Raw genomic sequence first — 22,922 nt, forward strand, 5'->3', positions numbered from 1 at the left:
TAAGGCTGCTGATTTGAATTGATTTATGAATGGGGTGCCAGTGGAACAAATAACAGATGTTAAGCTGCTGGGTGTGATACTTGACTATAAATTGTCCTGCTCCAAACATTTATATTAAGCACTATGGTTAAATTTAGACTAGACTAGCAACCACTTTGTGGAAGCTTTTATCAAAATAGACAATAAACAATGGACTATTCGTTTATCATTTACTCAGATCATTTACTGCATCGACATGATGGTGAGGGAAAACTCCATTTCTGTTCTTGGTTGTCTCGTGACAGGTCCTAACTTTTCATTTTGCAGTCTGGTAAGTTAGCCCGATTCAAATAAATGCTAGGAATGTAATGTTCATATATCTATTTCATCTATTAAATCGTCAAGTTAACATACGTCACCGTGACGTCTCAGCAAACCACACTCGGCGCGCAAAGATCAACTGATCGTTTGAGCAACCTTATACCATATGTTTACATCGACGTACATCACTAAAGCTATACTAAAAGCGGTGTTCCTTTCTTATGAAGACTAACCATCTCGTGCGCAATTTCGCAGTGTCACAAACACTATTAACGTTACTTACACTGGTGTTTGGCGGCTTCTGGTCCTTGAAGCTGAAGGTACTGGACAGTTCACACAGCTCGCAGGTGAAGACGACGAGCGCGGCCCTTCGTGCACATTCAATAGGTTACGGTTACCGTGCGATTCTCGTGCTGCACAACCTCTGCGTCCCATTCAAAAACATCCTAACTGTTTGTTTTGAGTGAGCACGCGCCCATGATACTGCTGTGACGTCACGACGGTGCGTCAAGAAGGACAGGCTCTGCGTTTCCGTTTTACACTTTTCGCTTGCAGTACATCAGAATACACAGAAGATGGCGCCAGAAATAAACACGTCTACGCCGCTGATTTCAGTTTTTTTTCAAACATTTTTCATTAACATGACATTTCATTTCAAATTACAAACACCAGATGAGATCAGTCAGTAATTACGCACCCGAATACTACAACTAAAGAAATTATTCATTAAAAACTGCAAACAGTCTACAAAGCACTTTCTGATCAAGTCTCATGGATTGTCAACTCTAGTAGATTTATCTTAAAATGATGCGAAAATTAATTTTCCTTAAAAAATAAAAATTACAACCAATTTACTAATTGAATCAGGTACCATGTCAGAACACATAACACATTTGTACAATAAAATTACAGTTGGAGTGTTATAAAGTGTACAATAATATTTTTATACAAAAGATTTAACAAATTATGTTCAATGTACAAGCGTTTCAAATGAGGTAACAAACAACTGGATTTATATGGCTCTCTCTCTATACATTTCATTCTAGCATCAAACCATTTTATAAAAAATTACCCCTTATTCAGGCTAGTCAACTCTATATTTTCCAGGTCCTAAATCTTGAGTTTAAACGTGCAGAGTGACATCAACCGCTCTGGAAGTTAAGTTTTGTTAGCCACGCCCCGTGATCTCCAAAGCCCCGCCCCCTTCAAACTACACAGATGGAGCAGGAGATCAGCAGCAGCACATCATCTCAGAGTGGCCACGTTTGTCTAAAACAATACAAGCCAACTATGCTCTCGCACTATAAACAGATGCTTATGAAGCTAAATATGGCACTTTAATGGTCTACTGCCAGTTTACAGTGAGCCAAGGCATATATTTACTGCGCCTGTAATCCACTTTTTGGCAAATTTACAAAAGCATCTATTGCACTATTAGGCATCAACCTTATAAAGGTCTGTTCCCTATTTAAGGTTAGTGCTATATTTCTCAGCGAGCTGGCTTTACCCTGTCATGTCCCGGCAGTGCTTGATTCCCAAGCAGGTGCACACCATAGAGATGTTTCCACCGGGCTTCTTTCCCCCTCTGAGCTGAGCATCCTTTACCTCCTGTCCCACACGCAGAGGGAGCTCTTGTGTTTTGGTGCTTGCTGAGAATGGCAATGCTTTAAAGTCAGTACATGTCCCTGTAGATCTCCTGCAGGAGTGGGTGGAGTGAAGCGTCCTCCGTCTTGTTGATCTCCTGGACCAGCTCCGCGTGCTCCGTTACCAGCTGCCGAAGGTCGGCCAGTTTCTGAAGCAGCTTGGGAAAAAGTAAGGTGTCGTCGGGGTGGTTGGACAACAGGTGGAGCCGCAGGGCGTGGATGATGCTCTCCTGGATGCGCTCGATCTGAGACACATCGCTCAGTCCTGGACGATCTGTCAGAGGAGATCCAGAGAGAGAGAGAAAGAGGAAGAAACACGAGAGAGACATGTAAGAATAGTTAATAAATACTTAACGTTACTCAACTGATTTATGCCATTATTTTTACTTCAATTATTCATTTGTGACCCTGGACCACAAAACCAGTCATAAGGGTAGATTTTTGGAAATTGAGATTTATACATCATCTGAAAGCTGAATAAATAAGCATTCCATTGACGTATGGAAATGTATCTTGTTAGGATAGAAAAATATTTGGCTGAGATACAACTATTTTAAAAACTGGAATCTGAGGGTGCAAAAAAAAAAAAAAGAAATAGAGAGAAAATCGCCATTACAGTTGTCCAAATGAAGGCCTTAGTGATGCATAGTGCAAAGTTTTTATATATTTACTGTAGGACATTTACAAAAATCTTCATGGAACATGATCTTTATGATTTTTGGCATAAAAGAAACATCAATAATTTTGACCCATATGATGTATTGTTGGTTATTTATGACTGGTTTTGTGGTCCAGGGTCACATTGTGATATTAATACCAGATTTTCAGATAAAAACCTTTCCTGTTCAATTGCTATGGTGTCAAAATTTGTATTAAACATCATGATGTCACTGTACAGTGTGTCCATGAATTACATATTTTTTGTTTCTGCTAACGCTGTGTCTCTTTAGTGTATATAGGTTATAAGAAAACAGAGCAGCCTCCAGGAAGCTGAGGCCTGTGGAAGCGTCTGCTTTCGGGTCCCTGCTGCACGACAGCAGTTCCTCGGCTGCTGCTGAAACCGACGGGAGAGGAAACTGTGGTTATTTTCGCTAGCCCTCAAAGAGAACAAAATCCCCATCTCACTCTGACCATTATTATGTCATGCCTTTCAAAAGTTACTGGCTGTGGGACTCCAGAGGTGACATAAAAACAGCCTGAACCACAACTAACCAACTAAAAGTTCAGCAAAGGAGATGATATTTAAGTAATAGTTCACACAAATATGAAGATTCTGTCATTAATTACTCACCCTCATGTCGTCCCAAACCCGTAAGACCTTTGTTCACCTTCAGATCACAAATTAAGATATTTTTGATGAAATCCGAGAGCTTTCTGACTCTCCATAGACAGCAACACAACTGAGACGTTCAAGGCCCAAAAAGATAGTAAGGCATCATTAAAATAGTCCATGTGACATCGGTGGTTAAACCTAATGTTATGAAGCTAAGTGAATAATTTTTGTGCGACTTAATGACTATTGAATAATGACTATTCAGCAATTTCTCTTCTTTCTTTGTTGTCACATGGATATCACATGGACTATTTTAAAGGGGTGTATAACGTCCATGTATAATGCTTCTCATTGCTTTGTGAAAATAAGTGTATGAATGGAAGAGTTTGTTGGAGCTGATCTGATGATCTGAATGAGAGAGAGAGAGAATGAGAGGGAGAGATGCAGAGCAGGGCGATGAGAGGAACTGGATTGAGAACCGTTGCTTTAGAACATTGGTTTTGAAACTTGTGAATCATGATTCATATATGCACAGATTTTTACATGCACCGCTAGTTCTCTCTTCCTCTTCTCTAAAGCAAGCAGCACAACATGGCCTCGCCCTCTTTGTTGCCTGTTCCCGGGGGTGAGGTTTATCTGGGTTTGTGATGTAACGGACCCGGGAAGAAGATTGTTGTAGTCTCTTACCAGCTGTTTTTGTAGGCATTAAACTGCCAGATTTTTAAAAGACGATATCTCCGTTTGCATTGAACTTTCAGTGCTGCAACATTGCAGATATTATGCGCAAACAGCAACATTACACACTAACTAACGTTAAAAATTTAAATCGCAATCAACCACCCATTTAACAATGTCCTTAATACATTTAACTCCATTGCTGTCTATGAAGGGTCAAGAAAGCTTTCAAATTTCATCAAAATTATCTTAATTTGGGTTCCGAAGATGAACGTTCTTGCAGGTTTGCAACGACATGTGGGTGAGTAATTTAAGAAAGAATTTACATTTTTAGGGTGAACTATTCCTTCAGTATTGAGTAAGATGTTCATAAAGCACAACAGTATTTAAGGTTAAATAAAATATTTATGTTTGTATGCATGTATTTACTGTAGTAGTCTAATGGTCCATTTGCATTAAAAAATAGGGGGTCTCCAAACTTTTGAAACCCTAAATACATTTAATATAAATAATATATATATAAAAATTAGGGGTGTAATGATACGCGTATTCGTATTGAACAGTTCGGTACGAGGCTTTCGGTTCGGTACCCGGTACGCATTATGTACCGAACGGTTCGTTGGACTAATTAATTATATTTGGATCAAAATGGACTAGTACTGTACTGTTTCGGAATTTCCTGAGCAGTACGATACAATTAACAGGCCTGCACGTTATTAGATAGAAGAACTGTTTTAAATAGAACGTATGCATGGGCAGTTTTGAAAACTCCACCTACTTTGCTCTTGGCATAGTGCAGCGTATCTGAAGCCCAGGGTCCAGCGCAGCGCATACCGTGTCCTGTGCGAAAGACCCTTTAGCCATTTTGCAACGAGCCTTCAGCGCGTACTGAGTGAGCGAGCGCATTACTCTGTAGTGGAAAACGCAGGTTTTAAGAACATGCTTAATATAATTGAGCCCCGTTACGATATTCCTTCACGAGCCCATTTCAGCCAGACTGTAATTCCTGCTTTGTTCCAAAAAACATAAGCCCTATAGAGAACCAATTGAGTAAAAACACACTCAATATAAAGAGTTACAGAGTTCCATATAAAAAGTTACATCTTTGTATTTGTTCATAACTACTACAACAATATAACATTTTCATTTTTTTTTTTATAAGGAGCTGTTTTTGTTTTATACAGTATGCTGCTAAGAAAACACCATAGAAGATGGGTAAAGAATAGCTCAATTGTTCAATGTAAAAAAAAAACAACATACATTGTTAGTTTTAATAAATAAAACATTTTTAAAAAAATCAAGGAAATTTATCTGCCAATTTTTTCTTTTTGCTGTATCTAAAATGTACCGAACCGTGACACCAGTGAATCGAATCGAACCGAACCATGAATTTTGTGAACCGTTACACCCCTAATAAAAATATATAAGTTATCATGTATAAATACCCATTTATATTGTGTCAGAATAATAGTAATTGCAAAAAATAGAATTAGATTTTTTTCACTGTACTTTTTAAGACTTTGATTAGCATTTTAGTGAGTGAAATAAGTATTTGATCCCCAACCAACCAGCAGGAATTCTGACTCCCACGTATTGGTTTTGTGCCCATGTGGAATACAGATTAGTCCTTCCACTTTAAGAAGTTACTTCTAATGTCAGCACGGTTGGGCTTATAAGGTAATTGTCCACACAATCTTTATTTTCTGTACCAACCTCTCACACCACCATGGACAAGACCAAAGAGCTGTCAAAGGATATCAGAGACAAGAATGTAGATCTGCACGAGGCTTGAATGGCTACAAGACTATCAGCAAGAAGCCTGGTGAGAAGGAGACAACTGTTGGTGCGATTATTCGGAAATGGAAGAAATACAAAATAACCATCAATTGGCCTTGATGAAAGTAAAAAAAGGACAAAATGACGTGACATACAGCCAAGTATGGTGACCCATACTCAGAATTCGTGCTCTGCATTTAAATCCATTCAAATTGCACACACATAACGTGAACACAGTGGGCAGCTCTTTATGTTGAGGCGCCCGGAGCGCAGTTGGGGGTTCGGTGCCTTACTCAAGGGCACCTAAGTCATGGTATTGTCGGCCCGAGACTCGAACCCACAACCTTAGGGTTAGGGGGTTTGAGTCTTGGGACAGCAAAACCACGACTGAGCTCTGTGCAAGATCTTGCCTCATGGGGTAAGGATGATCATGAGAAAGGTGAAGGATCAGCCCAGAACTACACGGGAGGAGCTTGTTAATGATCTTAAGGCAGTCGGGACCACAGTCACCAAGCAAAACATTGGTAACACACTACACCGCAATGGTCCCCCTGCTCAAGAAGTCACATGGACAGGCCTGTTTAAAGTTTGCCAAAGAATTTCTGAATGATTCAGAGAAGGCTTGGAAGAAAGTTCTGTGGTCACATGAGACCAAAATTAAGCTCTCTGGCATTAACTCGACTCGCCGTGTTTGGAGGGAGATAAATGCTGACTGTGATCCCAAGAGCACCATCCCTACAGTCAAGGCCAGAGGTGGAAACATTATGCTTTGAGACTTTTTTTCTGCTAAGGTTACAGGACGACTTGAGGAGGAAAAGGACAGGCCACGTACTGTAAAATCTTGGATAGCAACCTCCTTCACTCAGCCAGAACACTGAAGAGGGGTCATGGATGAGACTTTCAGCATGACAATGACCCAAAACATACCACCAAGGTAACAAAAGAGTGCCTCAAGAAGAAGCACATTAAGGTCATGGAGGGCCCTAGCCAGTCTCCAGACCTCAATCCTATAGAAAATCTGTTGAGGGAGCTGAAACTTCAGAGTTGTCAATGGACAGCCAAGAAACCTTAAGGAGAGAGGATCTGTAAAGAGGAGTGGATCAAAATCCCTCCTGAGATGTGTGCAAACCTGGTCACCAACTACAAAAAAAAAATTTCTGACCTCTGTAATTGCCAACAAGGGTTTCTGCACCAAGCACTAATTCATGTTTTGTTTTGCGATCAGATACTTATTTCACTCACTGAAATGTGAATCAATTTCTAACCTTAAATAATGTGTCTTTTTCTGGATTTTTTGGATGGTACCTACCATAAAAATTACATTTCTTTGTAATTGGATAAACTTTCAAATTAGCAGGGGATCAAATAAATATTTTCCCCACTGTATCAATTTCATGTGTAGTATTTCATTCCTGAGTAAAGCCAATTTTCAAAAGCTGCTAGTCACTGTTAATGTAGCGTTTCATTTAGATAATGCTTTCCAAATGTTTTCAAGACAGCCACCATTTCACTTCTCTGCATCTCACCTCCGCAGCAGATGATGGCGGCCACGAACAGTGCCAGGTCGCTGTCGTCGAGCTCTAGGGCGTTGAACCTGGTGGCAAACTGAAATTTTGGCTCCATCATGTCGCTGAAGGGCTTTCGCAGGCTCTTCAGAAATTCTCGGGTGATGAAGCCCCCACCGCGAGCCACCAACAGCCCATCTTTGTTCATGCAGGAGGCCAGCAGGGCGAAGAGCGCCTCGTACACGCCGTACTTCAGCAGAGTCACCTGGTCGTTGAGGTCCAAGGTGGCGAAGCCAGGCACAGCCTTGGCGAACTCCGTCAGCTCCGTGACTGTCGCCACTGAGGCGTACTGGCAGAACAGGAAGATCCGGGCCTCCACTTCTCTCTCCCGCAGAGTGCAGACGTCTCCGGATGCCACGTTGCCCAGCAGCTGGGTGAGTAGTTTCCGCTCTGCGTGATGGAGCGTGTCCATGTCGTGGATGACGAAGGGCTTTCAATGAAGGATGGAGAGAGCACAGTCTGAGAACAGGTGCGCGTGCAGACCGTGCAACTTAAAGTGTGCTGAATAGTTTGTGCAATTAGTGCTTAATGTTTTCTTAATTAGCAGTTGACAGTGTTGGGGAACTCAGTGTTGGGGAAGCTACTTTGAAACCATAGCTTGCCAAGTTACTTCATTTTGAGTCATTAAAATACAGTCATTAATTAATTATTTTTGACACTAGTATACAACCAGTAAATTCTGAAATTTAAGATTTTTAATGTTTTAGAACTGATTTCTATATGAATATATTTTAAAGGGGTCATATGATGCTTTTTTAATGATCATTATTTTGTGATCATTATTTTTAAAGCTCATTATTCATAAGTGCACACACACACACACACACACACACACACACACACGACCCGCAAATACTTAAACTAATAACAAAACATACTTTCATTTAGGCCTGTCGTAATAATCAATATACTGACTTATCACACAATATATGTACATGACCTCAATAATTTTTGGTGACACAATATATTGGCCATTATATTTCCTTAAGAATTTTAGTCACCATGTTTTGTACATTACACTTGTGCCTGTATCTTTTGCAGCTTCTCGTACATAACATGGTGTAGTTGTGAGGAGCTTGTTCAAATTTAAAACATGCTTCTACAAAAAAAAAGTTTCATCTGCAGATTTGGTCTTGTTTAGGGATCTGTGCCTTTGTGCATACAGACATCTGATTGCTAAGTAGTGATAGTGTTTTTCAACATTAGTGTGCACCCTTAATTTACAGAGAAAAGAAGGTCCGGGAAAAATCTGTAGATGGAAAAATCTACGTACAAGTTTGTTGTGCATTTTTCTTATTTTCTAATCGTTACTTTGCACTTTTTGTAAAAAAAAGAAGAAGAAGAAATTCATTAAGATTTTAAGGTATGTAATATTTGTATACTTAATTTCCACGATCTAAATATTCTAAAAAATGTAAAGCGGCTGCAGCTTTCTCTCATTTTGAGGAAGTTTTGTGCAGTTGGTCCGGTGTTCGTGGTGCATATAAAATCTTTATTTATTTATTTATTATACATTTCACTAAAGGATCCTGCAAGCACTTAAATTTCCCCCCCTTTACTCATACTGCACAAAAAGTGGTTCAATAAAGTTGCATGTTACAGGGACTGATTACTGCAAATGCAAATCCCACTGTGTTCTGGTTAAATTTTTTTATTAATTGCTAAGGTTTGCATATGGTGGTGTGTTCTTAAAGGGTTAGTTCATCGAAAAATCTTAATTATGTAATTAATGACTCACTCTCATGTCGTTCCAAACCCGTGAGACCTCCGTTTATCTTCGGAACACAGTTTAAATTCTAACGGACCCTCTGATGTCACATGGACTACTTTGATGAAGTTTTTCTTACCTATCTGGACATGGACCGTATACCCTACACACAGCTTCAGTAGAGGGACTGAGAGCTCTCGGACTAAATCGAAAATATCTTAAAACTGTGTTCCAAAGATGAACGGATATCTCACGGGTTTGGAACTACACGAGGGTAAGTTATTAATGACATAATTTAGATTTTTCGATGAACTGACCCTTTAATGACAGCTTTCCTTAAAATATATAGTATACTATTCCTAAAATAAGAAACACTTACAGTATCACAATGTATCTCAACATATCGTATCGTAACCCCGGTACCGTGATATGTATCGTATCGCTAGATTATTGTCAATACACAGCCCTTACGTAAATGCTGGTCATGTGACGATGACTATAGTTAAATTTATAATGCAATATTGTTGATGAATAAAAACAAGAATAAATGTGGTTTACAAAATAAAAACTACTAATTTTCATTGACCGAGACGAAACACAATGTTATAACATTATTTTGTCTCATTTAGTCGTGTTATTTTTTTTTGCAGTATTTCTGTTTCCTGTGTCTCACTTCAGTGGCTGCATCAGGTGAAGACAGAACTGACATCACTTCCTCAAGTCCCACTCGCAGCATTATTTAGAAGATGACAACAAACAAAGTGAAGCAGGATTTATACTTTCACCTGGCTCCGCTTTGCGAGCCTCTGCTGACTGTGAGCGCACCTTCTTCTTCGTTGATGTTTAATGGTGGTTGGCATCCACGAGCGCACCTTCTCAAATGGACGAGGCTTTTATACTTTTCGAGTTCGCCGTTGCACTATTTTTTTAAATGACAGAGGAGTGACGAGGAGTAACTGTCCTCTAAAACCGTAGGGAATCACCTGTGAGAAGTCATTTGCCAGTATGGCAAGTACAAGTCTTGTAATGAATGAGTTGATGAATTAATAATTTCTTTATGTACAAACTTAAAACAATCTTAAACTATTGGCTGTATTTCACATCAAACAAGACATTTTTAAGCAAATAGTGTATAATTAATATGTAAATGAATTCTAATTCTATTTCATTTGTGCACTCAATGCGAACTTCCGGCAACACCGCGATGATGTTTTTTTCCGCGCTCACCGAACTTGCCGACACGTCGAGTATATATCAGCCTTGACACAGAGAAAGTGACCGACGGCTAGCCAGCCAGGGTTTGTCTTTGGGAGAAATTTTTTTTTTTACATTTATTATATTTTATTTATAGTTTTTATTTATTTTATTTAAATGTAGGTATGTGTATTTCTAACATGTTTGGTTGGTAAAAATAAATGTAGTAAATTAAAATCAGAGAGTCCTCTGTGTCTGGAATGGATGTATTCTTGAGTCTATAGGGTAACAATAATATAATAAAATAGCATTGTTTGAAATGGGTTTGGCTAAAAGAAAATTTTGGTTTTGTCTATACTACTAGGTACTTGTACTACTGGGTTAAATAGAATAGCATTACTAAAAAGAGACTAAAATACAATTTTCATTGAATAAAACTAGACAAAATGTTATCAGTTTTCGTCGACTAAAACGAAACAAGACTAAAAAGAGTATGAACATGACTAAAACTAATAAAAACTAAAATGACAGTTTCACACAAAGACTAGACTAAAACTAAAATTAAAACAGGCACTACTCACCGGAGTGCTGGTCTTGCCTGTGAGAAACACGCGTGCTTTGGCTTTGTTCATGTGGAAGTGTTTGAGGTAGGCGTCATGCATCTGTCTGGCCAAACTCTTTGTGTCCAGCTGCTGGGACTTGTGCTGCTCTTTGTCGCTGACGTCCTTCTCTGCTTTCAGCCTCTGCTTTTCAGATTGAGGTATCCGCCCAAAACGGATAGCTATAAGACACGCACACACACACACACACACACAGCACCAATTAAACCAAATGCATGTTCATGCATGCTGCCACAGATAATGTATTTTATAAAAACAAAAACACATACTGTACACATACATGCTTAAATTGTTCATACTAGGGCTTATTAAAAAAAAAAGGAATCAAAAATAAACAAACATATTTTTTTTCTGCATTGTCCTCTCCTCTTGTTTTTTTCCTAATCTAGTTTTCTAATAAAGCTGACATTGTATATTATAATTATCGTTGGCTTTTTTTAAAAAAAGTGCTTTTGTTTGTTTTTTGTGTTGCTTTAGATAAAAGCATCTAATTAATGTTATGTGAAATGTTACATTAAATAAATAATTATTTGTTACTTAATTGAATTAATACAATTTTGTTTTATTTCCACATCACTGACTTACAAGTCTACAGTCTGCTGTGTTGCAATTGCATTCGTCAATCTGTCTGAGAAAAACTGAATATTGCAGATAAAATACAATAATGTGAAAAACAAACACTTTTTAACTACTGGCCTGTGTGCAGACCGACACTCGAATTGCTTGGATTATAGGAAAATCCCCAAAACTCACATTTGGGTCAGGTGGCACTGATTGCGTTTATTTGGTTGCGTTAATTTTTTTAATAATTAATCATGGTACATTAACGTATTGAATCGTCAGCCCCAGTTTAGACACAAACAGTAGTAGAACTTTAGGTCAACACACTTCTGCCACTTCATCAGTACCGGGACAAAGGGCAGACGATTAGGGTTGGGGGTGGGGGTGGGGGTGTGTGTGTGTGTGTGTGTGTGTGTGTGGCGTGATATGATACAGATCTGCCTCTGAAGGGATTGTGCTAACAGCGGCTCATGACATTAGCCCATTAACAGAAGAAGCTATCCTCAGTTTGGGTCAAAGTCTCGTGAGAAAACGGGACAGTGTATCTTCCATGTCGCCTGGTTCATCTCCGGTCATGCTGCTTCTTATAGGACTTGGAAGGTGTGGATTTGTGCTTAGTCATAATGTCGAAGCTAAGAGTTTGTAAAGGTTGTTGTTGTACTCTGTTTTGTTTCTACTCTAATTGTCCTGACCTTTAATTTGAGAACTAAATAACTAAGAATTACAAATTATTATTGTCATAAAATGCAACACCATCTTGATTTCAGATAAAGGAATTAAAGATCTTAAATCACCAAGCCATAAACTGATTCTGTATAATCTAAGTCATAGAGATATGTTCTTTCTGAAGCTTTTACCATTGTGGGACATGCCCACTGCAAGGCACTTGCGGAAACGGCAGTATTGACATTTGTTGCGGTTCTTTTTCTGGATCTTGCAGTTGCGTTCGCACTTGTCGTACTCCAGTTTGAGTCGAATGGTTCTCCTGAAGAACCCCTGTGGAAAATTCATGAAAAAAAAAACATGTAATGCAAGTTGTCATGACTAAAAAAATGACATTTTTTTTAATGAAATGCAATATGTCAATGCCCTGTAGTTTGAAAATAAATCTTCCAATAGATCTCTATTACTTTTTAATTCATTTTCCAAACATAACAATAAAAATAAATAATTGAAATAAGAACTTAAGACTTGAATAGCTCTGCTCCCACAAGCATTTGGACATAACTCTTGCTTTCCAGTGCAACTGTCCAAAGATTCTTAAATCAAGATCAATTTTTTTCTTGAGAAGTAAAGCCACTCAAAGTTAGAAGTCTAGTTTTATGAGAAATCGAAAGTTTAGGAAGGTTAGTTTATAATTAAAACAAATATTAAATATCTTAATTCACTGGGGAAACTAGTTTTCATACCCCACTGACTAATATTTGTTCAAGTATAAACTAACTTAATTTAGTTTAATTTCTTTATTCGCAGTGCATGCAACATTTAATGCCATAACTTTATATTTAAGACTTTAAAACCTTTTTAGACTTTAATTTGTCGAAGGGTGAATTAAAACTGTTTGGTCAGAATTTTATGATACCAAATTGAACGACAACTTGTTCTTGCACTATTTTTGTAATATATTTATGTTTACATTCTGAATTGGTTGTATAAGAACTTTAGCCCATACTTTGCAACACAGCGCAGAACCTCACAAGACCGTAATAAAATGACCTTGATAAACCAAATGCTATTGCACATTTGATAAGAAGGCTGATTCACAAGATAACAACATTTATTTTTTCAAGAACACAGCATATCTTTGAACAAACACAGATGTACAGCTAAACTCAATGTAGCTTGCACAAATGTGTTACAACTTATCTTTGCTTTAATAAATAATAAAGACATTATGCATTTTGAGCAATGTTCTTCAGAGAAATGTCCTTACAGTCTTCAAAGCAAAAGAGAATCATGCATAACTTGATGCTAAATGCTTTGTCAAAAATCAGTTACTGAGGTCTTGCATGGGATGCTTGGGGAAAGGTGTACTGGGATTATTGCGGTTTACCATTGAGATAAAATCAAATAAAAATGCAAAAATAATAATGTTGATGCAGTGAATAAAGGGCTTTCAGAGTTTTGAAGAGTCTTCCCACACATCTCCATCAGAATGCACACTGTGGACTGGTCCTGGTATGTGTAGTAAGGGTCACGGTTACAGCACAGACATTCAGTGTCCCTCCAGGCAAATTATTTAACTGGCAAAAGCGGAACACGTGTCTGACAATGAAAACAGGTATAAGACAAAATCGGTCTAGAACCGAATGCAACGCTGGTCTAATCCCTCTCTCCTTCCTTCACAGAAAGCAGCGAGTGACCGACAGCCTACACACTTTGGAGCACGTCAGGACACCCACTTTCACCTTGATTTGGCACCGAAGAGCACGGAGAGCACACGGGAAGCACCAACCAGTAGGAAGCGGATCAGGACACTTCACCAGGCACCCTTCACTTATCAATAAACCCACCCTCCGGGGCATTTAATTCACGCACCTCTTGTCGAGTGATTCTTCACCCCATGACAATTGTTACATGCTAAAAATGCCTCATTTATTCTTCCCCAACCCATAAGTTACTATCATTCTACAACCCTCTACAGACACCTTGGCAATTAAATTGGCGTTGGTTAGTAAAATAGTTATTTTACTCGCCAGACTGATATATAATAAACGTATGTAAAATGGCACAGTTTTTTTTTATATCTGAAAGTACACTCTTAACATCAGTCAGTCAAGCATTATAATAATGAAGTATTATTTAATAATAGAACTTTAGTAATTAGAAATAAACTTGATAACCATGTTTGGATGCATATTAGTCATTTTAATTGAAAATTCTAACAGGACTGGTGGCGGTGCTTTTTTGGTTATTCAGTTTCTGTAAAAAAATAAAATAAAAAATAGGGGAAAAAAAAAACAATAACAATAATGATGCGAATTCTACTAATAAGAACTATATAAAGTCACTAAGGACTACTTAGGATTAAATGAGCTACTGGATTCATGAATATTAATCAGGTTGTGTGAGTTTGCTCAAACTGCTTTGCTGAAATCAAAACAGAGACATTAACAGGTGTGCGCCAGCCAATGACATTGCAGTTTGGGCGTTAGCTCCACCCACTACAGGAAAACCCGGCAGTTCTTAAAAGCTGAAGAATTCCAAAAGAAAAATAATATCGTTTATATGTAGCGTGTGAATTCTCTCTCTCTATCTCTCTCTCAGTGTGTGTGTGTGAGAAAAAGGTGAAGGCGAGTCATGCTCCTTTACACTAGAGTTTACGGTACGTCAAATACAGGCGCACTGCACATTGATTCAGATGAACTGAAAAACAGCACAGATCGTTTGATGGAGTGTGAAACACTTAAGAACTCAGTCAATGTTCGGCGAGTGAAAATATATATATGTGCTAAACTTGTACTTAGCCTCCAATTCACGCACTGGTGAGTTAAATCTGAGAATTTATTAGCCATTTGCTAATATTTGACATCATTCACCCAGAGTGAAGATTTAGTCGCATATGCATGTGATTTACTCCCAATGTAGAGGGTTGTTCTGGTTAGCTTGGCTTTTGAATTATTGCAGAAAAAAGGCTCTGTGACTTACAAAAGTTTATGATTCTTAAAGATCTTTTAAAAAAAACTACTTGTATGAAATCTGACACTTAAAAACAATTGCCAAAAGAAACAAGTTAAAGTTAAGCTAATAAGTGGTGTGCATACGTGACCAAAATGTGCTGGGTTAATAAGTTTTGACCATTAAATTCCTAAATGGTTGAAAGCTTCACAATCAACTGAAATTCTGTCATGACAACTTGAGTTTAGCATGGTAATATACATGGCAATGTTTATGTGTTTGGCAAAATAGTAAGTACGGAGACTTGCTACTGCCAGTACATCCACAGACACGCTGCTGTGAGCATGTAAGAAATGCTGCTGAAGTGGAGCTGGGGAACGTGGAGAATTTTTAAGTGTGCTGCAACTACTACAGCAAGCAGTAGTCCAGTAGTTTAATGCTGAGCAGCGAGCTCATTGGCTGCTAATGTGAAAAGAAACCAATCAGCTGCAATATGTGAATTATGATGTCATTATGTCAGACTGAGTTGAGACCATCTGTGCCATCTAGTGTCCATGACAGAACTTTGGATTACTGATTACTTAAAAAAAATTCCAGTTGAGCTGAAAGCATAAAACTTAAGCTATGTACTGCTGGTTTCAGAAAAAAATGCTAAACTGAGCCATTTCATTTACTGACTTGGTTCACTCGGCAGCACTAAAACTGTGGCAGCACGCATACTGACTTGCCAGAAAAATTTCGTAGACCACCGCCCCTCAGTGTAAAAAAATAAAATAAAAAATAGATACTACTACTAACATCATATAGATATTTTATATATATTAAGAAAGCCACCGCTACTGTTCACATTCTTTCCATCATTTAACTCACTCACACGGACGTTAGACTTCCAAAAGGTGGCTAGGAAAAAAGAGGTGTTTGGCGGCTTTTTACATCAAAGGCCGACAGGCTAAGCCATTTGGGGAGGGGCTGTACACTGATCCCCCTATACTTTTGAAAATCCTTGACATGGTTGGACCTGCCGAACAGGTTGAGCACTTTCATATACTGTGTTGAGCAGAGGGGATGCGCAGTTTGACCACATATTCCACATTTACATGGAAGTATGGCTTTTAGTGCCTGTTGCTTTGTGACAATTTCTAGTCAGGACACGGTGTAAATGTCATACTATATAATTAACTAAGGCGCATGAAGCTCAAAACCAGTGACCTGAACTGAATAAGGAAATAAGTCAGTCCACACCGATTCTGACAGTGTTCCTTTAAATTCTAAATAATTAAATAAATCGTTTTTAATTAGCCTTTAATTTTGAAACAAGCTTAACTATAACCATTAACTAAAACAAATTATGTATAAAGCATATTTTAATTGGTCTCACCAAAGTACAACATGAAAGAGTGGTAAACCGCATCAGCAATAAACGTTGTTGTAATTGTTGTGGCTTAATTGCACCCTAAGGGGTGCCAACGGTCAAAGTCTGCTCTTGCTGGAGAAAAACACATGTCACATTCCAATAACTGGGCTGGCAGTAGTTAACTTCGGTCGTGACCCGGGCTCATGTCAGCTGGGGTGTGTTGTGTGCAGTCCTACTGATGAATTTGACATGCACCGCATGCAGCAACAGCTCTTCTACACGCTTCACCTCACATGTACGAAGAGAGAACAAGCCTTGGGGGAACTCTCAGGGTTTTTGCAAAAGCAGCTATGAAAATACTGCAGAAACTCATGTGATTTCTGTTGACCCTGGTGTGTGCGCTCAAGTGTTTTCAGGCCCGGATAGGTTTGTGGTTATGAAAGTATAACACAGCGTCTGCACTAATGCCAAGCAGGAAAAAGTTGAGGGCGTTCTGGTACGGACTCTTGGTACTCGTGTGAGAATTTTCCACTGTGCTGTGTGCATTGCGTGTGTGCTTACCTTGCACCCTTCGCAGGCGTGCACTCCATAGTGGAAACCAGAGGCCCGGTCGGTGCAGATGCGGCACTCGAGGGCCAGAGAACCAGAAGAGTTCCCGTCCTGAACCGTGCTGGACGCAAACACTTCTGAGGATGGACTAGATGCTGGTGTTAAGACATCTGCAAGACAAACCCACCCATGGGCCTATGTATATATTTACACTGACCCAACATATTTTTTTAATGATTATTTTGGTAACACTTTAATATAGAGACCAATTCTCACTATAAACTAGTTGTTTATTAGCATGCCTGTTATTAACATATTAGCTGTTTATTAGTATTATAAAGCACATATTCTGTATGAGCATATTCTACATACTCTACATTCCTAATCCTACCCAATACCTAAACTTAACAGCTATCTTACTAACTATTAATAAGCAGCCAATTAGGAGTTTATTGAGGCAAAAGTCATAGTTAATGGTTTGTAATGGTGAGAATTGGACCTTAAAATAAAGCGTGACCATAATTTTTATTTTTAACAAATGAAAAAAAAATATTTGTAAAAAATCTAATTTTTTTTTTACAAATTGTTTAATATAAAATAATACACATCATTTGAAGAACTAATTTAAAGCTAAAGCTGACAAGTGTGTACAAACTTGTTTATATACTAAACCATAAGATGACTGCAAAGGTTTAATTCTTTAAATTGACAGTTTTTTTTTTGTTGTTGATTGGTTAGGATGGTTTGTGTGTGTGTGTGTGTGTGTGTGTGTGTGTCTGTCTGCTCTACCTAAGCCAGTTGAGCTGTCTGCTGCTGTATTGTTGCTCTGGTAGTCCAGCACATGAAGGGAGTTGAAGGTTTCGTCACTGAGGGACTGTGAGATGTCCTCCAGCACCTCCATGTCACCAATGAGCTCTCCACACAGAGGGCTGTCCAGAATTGGATCCCCCAGCGGGGACAAGGGACTGTACAGGCTTGGCATGTCTACCATGGCGCTGGACCACGGCAAGCTTTGAATCAATCATCAGTCTGCAAAGACAAACAATTGCAAGAAAAGTGAAAACCGAGTGAAGGAAATGTTTCCTATCTTTTAAAAGGCTGCAAGACACAATACACAGATTACACTGGGTTTAAAGGTGAACATGAAAAAAAAACATTATTCACATTATTATTATTATTTCATAATTTTTCATAGTTTTGCATTGACTTTTTATGTACTGCACACTAAAATGAAGTTACTACAATAACACAAAACATACCATTGGCATCAAAACCCTTTTGCATAAGTAAAGCTTTAGAATTCTTATTTCAGACTAATGCTCTAAATTCAATGCATAAACAAAGAAATAAAAGCTTTTATTTTATTATTAATTGTATCATTTTTAAACAGCACTGTTTGATTGTGAGGATAAAAAAGGAGACTCAATATCTACTTGGTATGCAAACTGCAGCCTGTGCTCTGTGAAACAGTGACTAGATGAAGTTCCCTTCAGAGCAACGCTAAACAAGTGGCATAAGTAACATGTCCGGGGGGGGGGGGTTGCCAAGGAAACCCTAGGCACAGATATGGCAGCGTTCTATTTAGACATGAAGTGAACGTTTCAAAGGCTTTGGTCTGATTCATCACAGGAATGTGATCTCATTCGTCCTGCCATGTGAACTTACAGAGACCGACCAAAGCCCAAGTGCTCTATGGTGATATAAAGATAAGGTGTAAAAGATATGTCAGTGTAAAATCAAACTGGTTTCTATTTATACATGTTTCAAAGAAATCATGAGTGGTGTTGTTATGCGGCTGCTACGTAGTTCCAAGGGGTTGCAGGGGAGTTATTTTGATGTGCTTCATTTGCTTGATATCACAGTAACATCCACATTCACACACTACAGCCGGACGCTCCGAGTGCGAGCCGGAGATAAAAATCCTCTACAAAAGAATTAAGCACTCAAATGGATTCAGACGCTCTTGAGGGAATTTTTATGGCAGCTCAAGGGGTCTTGCGGACAATGGTTCAAATGCCATTCTACTCAACCCTTTAATTTCTTACAGCAGTCACATGGAGAAGGCTAACCAATGCCAGACTGCATTCAGACCCTTCTGCAACAGATCAATGTTTTTAGGAGGAAACAACAATACACTTTCCCTTCAAAAATGACAAATACTGCCAATCTAAAAGAAGAAAAGACAACCACTTTCCCTCGGTTGCAGTATCGCCCGTGCTAAAAGGCAGAGAAAAATCTACACTAACATTGACTACTGACGGTAGACAAGATGTTTCTGCCGAATCCTGTCATAAATCAGCTCCTGGCAGAGAATCTCAGTTTCCAGCTCTGTCTGCGAGGGGAAGCCGTCCAGCTTTCTAAAGTTATACCTGATCTCTCTGTTCTGTTGATTTGGCCAAAGCAGAACAGCAAAAACTTACCCGGCTGTTCACATCTGTTTGTCTCCAGCTGTTGCAGCTGATACCTGAGCTGAGCTTGATCCTTTGGTGTATGTACACAGCCGTCCGCTCTCTCAGAACTGTACGACAATCATTTCTGACTCACGCTTGATTCGGCTTGTGACACAGCGTGCACAGACAAGTGAAGCAACAAGAGTTCCTATTGGAGAAACATACAGACTGCCATAATGACTGCATATTAGTTACTACACTGCAAAAGAATCATCGTAATCTGATCTGATACATCTTCATATCTTATATGCAGCTGTCTCAAGTAAATTTATTTACTTAAAAGTACTTTTAATTTCATTTAAGATATTTGTATTCTTTTTTAAATATATATACATAATTATTAAAATATTTAAATTGAACTTTTTTTAATTTTCATGTATTTTTATTTTATTTTAGTAGAATCAAGGCTATTGACTGCTTGATTTATTTCTTTTTGCAGTGTAAGACGCCAGCCATTGACAGTAAACGAGATTACGCATGTACCATGCATTTAAGTAGGACTTCATTTGTGTGGCTACAGTAACTGTGTATCAGGGAGCTAGACGGAGAGCGATAAGCTGAAGCTACAGTACTATATTTATTGAGTGTAAACCCAGACACTCACATGGGCACACAAACGCATGACTTGAGCCTCATGACAGTGAGCGAGAGCCAAGCGAAGTGTAGGAGAAATGCCAGTTTCTGCTGAAATGGAAATGTGTCCCATGGAGACCGGCTGAGCCATTAACCACACAGACGCTTCCACACTACAATCAATTCTACCCAAATATCTCGACGGATGCATAGGATTCAACACATCCTTGTTCATAACAGATGTAATACACGCTGATGAGCGCAGATTACAAAACAAGAGCCGAACAATAACCCAAAAACAAATGCACAAGAGGAATCCTCAATGAAATATTAAATAAACAGAAAAAGACTGAGTCATGAGACAGCTGTACAAAAATTTAGCTGTAAAGAAAAAAGATCAAAATATCCTTAAAACAATATAAATCTGCATATGGTCTAAAAATAACAAACGTTTGCGAGGTTTGCGTGTTTCTCATTCTGGCAAGAGAAGGACACACATGCTCATAGCCTACGTGCTGAAGAGGAGGAGGCCTGTTGTGGAGGGTCACAGCTGACAGGACTGGGAAACTAATACGGGCTGATTTACCCCCTCCTTTCTGTTTAATATTTCCCGACTGTCCGGTTTGACCGGGCAGTAACAATCCAGCAGTCCTAGGGGTAAGTCTAGATCCACAACAAGACAATGAATGTCAACACACTTCATCCTATCCCAAAAACTTAGTAGTGTTTTACAGACAGGCCATACTGATCACGTGTTCCCCATCATTACTTCAGAACCAGCCTTGGACTCACTGCATCAGACAACAGATGTAAAGCAAACACATCTGTGTAGAAATTTCCACTGCATCAGCCAACTACTAATGACCAAGCAGAACCTCTACCCACCGGATAGAAACAACAGAACTGAAGTATAAAGATTAATCTGTGACCACAGACCACGTGCGAGTTTGTTTTTGAAAGAAATATTGATTCGGTGCATGATAAAAAGCACGTCTTCCAAGCAGCATGTGCGACGGATAAATCTCTCCAGTTTGGATGAGGGTCAAGACTACTTGGCAAAAATAAAGACAAGTCTATTTGCTCACTGTTGGTGAAAGGTCTATGACATGACTTTTTTTTTTTTTTTTTTGGATCTACTGATTACTCAAAATGCATATTACAAAATGCAAAATTGCAAAAATGCAAAATACATCTTAAATACACCTTTTCTGTATTAAGCATGCTTTTAATTTTTGAATTAAAATTCATTTTAATATTTTTGGTGGGTAAAAGGTATAATTACAACTTGTCCTGATATCACAAAGAAAAAATTATATATTAAGGTAAATCAAATAAAAATAAAATAATTTAAAATAATTATTTGCCATTATTTATTACTAATTAATTAATTAATTAATTAATTACGAACAACAATAATTATTGTTGTGGGTATTATTATTAAAGTATTATTGCTTAGAATTTCTGTTTTGTAATTATAATTTTGTCTCTAAATTAAAGTCTAATGATGCAACGTACAAAAACGCAGACAATAACCGATATTATTATTAGCCGATAATTCAGAAAGGACCCCTAAAGACCCTCATGATTGAGTGTCGAGGTCAACATGTCGCTTAAAATGACAATCTAACAAAGTCTATTAAGGTTATAAAATGTAACATGGTACGACTCTCCAAAAACAGAATTATGTTCATGAATTAATAATAACAACTTTACCTTGAAAAGTAGATTTAAAAGCCATTTTGAAAATAATGATCAAAATTTAAACACCTGCATGCATAAAAAGTGTAAGGGATTTACTTTTCTTAAAATGCTAAAAAGTTTTTCAAAATGTAAATAATAAAAACGTCTTTAAAACTGAAAGTTTAAAATCACTCTTATTTGCCACTGATTATAAAGATGTGTACAACAAAGCAGCAAGAAAACACTTTGTGTTAAAACATATCCTTGCACAAAAGAGAACTACTTCACTTTTCACAATGGCTGTGAGGCCTTTGCCTAAAGCAGACAGAACAATTACAAACCGGTTTCAAATCATCACCTAAGCGCAGAGCAAAGCAGAATGAAATCAGTGCTTACCAGATCACGATTCATGGTTCTGCTCTGCCAGCTGCCAATAAATACACGCACCCCTTTCAGGGCCAAAGTCCGAACACACACACACACACACACACACACACCCCCTGCATGCCTGCTTCTCTCCGTTCAAGAGTTTGGCTTGCGTAACACTAACAAACGGACGCCGCAGTGAGCTACACGCATCAGATAAGAGAACCTTAATGTCTGGTTGGATGCATTTCTAATCAAAACCACTAGGATTTCAACAATAGGTCAGGAATGTCTTCGATCCACACGCCCAGGAAACATCCTGTCTGTTTAATACATTCAGCCTACAGAGAGACAGCTCAGCATTAAGTCAAGGCAGACAGCTTCATACAGACTATGAAATGCAAACATGCGGGCGGCAATTGAAGCAGGTGCATCCATGTAAGGCCAGATGTTTCTCCATCATTTAACCTGCCGATACAGTCATGGCCAAAAGTCTGTGTTATGACAAATTAAAGATGACAATCATTCCATAAATCTGCGTTAATCTAATCTTAAAGATGATATATGATAATCAAAAGTGTTTCACATAGCCAGTAGGGTGTAAAAAACTTTGCCACAGAGATAAGATTATGAACCAGGCTATAAAATTACTTAATTTTAACGGAGCTACTTTCAAAGTTGTCTAAAAGTGTATACACACACTATATTATAAATCAGATTTCTAAGATGCATCAAATGAATAAAGTAAAATGTGAACATCATTATATAAATATAATTTAACTGTTTATAAACTGACATCTCGAAATAGATTCTCAGAGCCCACACAGTGACGTCAGGGACAGGGAAGATGACAGGGGGCGTTAAGATATGTGTGACCCTTTTAGCATGTTACGTAACAGGAGCTAATGGACAAGCCCATGTGGCCCTGTAGTCACTGATGTGGGATACAAAAGCTGTGCTAAACGCCACCGGTTTCTCGATTCGTTGCAGAGAATGTCAATGTCCAGGAAATGAATA

General features: G+C 38.4%; 1 protein-coding gene across 1 annotated transcript; it reads right to left on the reverse strand.

Annotated features, from left to right (window-relative positions):
• Nucleotides 1-905: 905 nt before the first annotated feature.
• LOC113063334 (peroxisome proliferator-activated receptor alpha-like) lies at nt 906-17,827 on the reverse strand. Its single transcript, XM_026233659.1, has 6 exons — nt 17,626-17,827; nt 16,849-17,006; nt 12,173-12,311; nt 10,716-10,915; nt 7,194-7,662; nt 906-2,217 (listed from the first exon to the last, which is right to left on the reverse strand). The coding sequence occupies exons 1-6, from the start codon at nt 17,825-17,827 to the stop codon at nt 1,973-1,975; spliced, it is 1,413 nt and encodes a 470-aa protein (XP_026089444.1). The 3' UTR covers nt 906-1,972.
• Nucleotides 17,828-22,922: the final 5,095 nt, after the last annotated feature.

The sequence above is a fragment of the Carassius auratus genome, chromosome 4, assembly GCF_003368295.1.
Source record: "Carassius auratus strain Wakin chromosome 4, ASM336829v1, whole genome shotgun sequence".
Lineage (NCBI taxonomy): Eukaryota > Metazoa > Chordata > Actinopteri > Cypriniformes > Cyprinidae > Carassius > Carassius auratus.

What these genes read in the sequence shown, in the direction of transcription:
- LOC113063334 (XM_026233659.1), bottom strand. Translation starts at nt 17,827, where the DNA reads ATGGTAGACATGCCAAGCCTGTACAGTCCCTTGTCCCCGCTGGGGGAT. An exon ending in AGACAGCTCAACTGGCTTAG is followed by an intron (nt 17,007 to 17,625) that starts GTAGAGCAGACA and finishes TTTGTCTTGCAG; the next exon opens with ATGTCTTAACACCAGCATCT. An exon ending in ACGCCTGCGAAGGGTGCAAG is followed by an intron (nt 12,312 to 16,848) that starts GTAAGCACACAC and finishes AATTTTCCACAG; the next exon opens with GGGTTCTTCAGGAGAACCAT.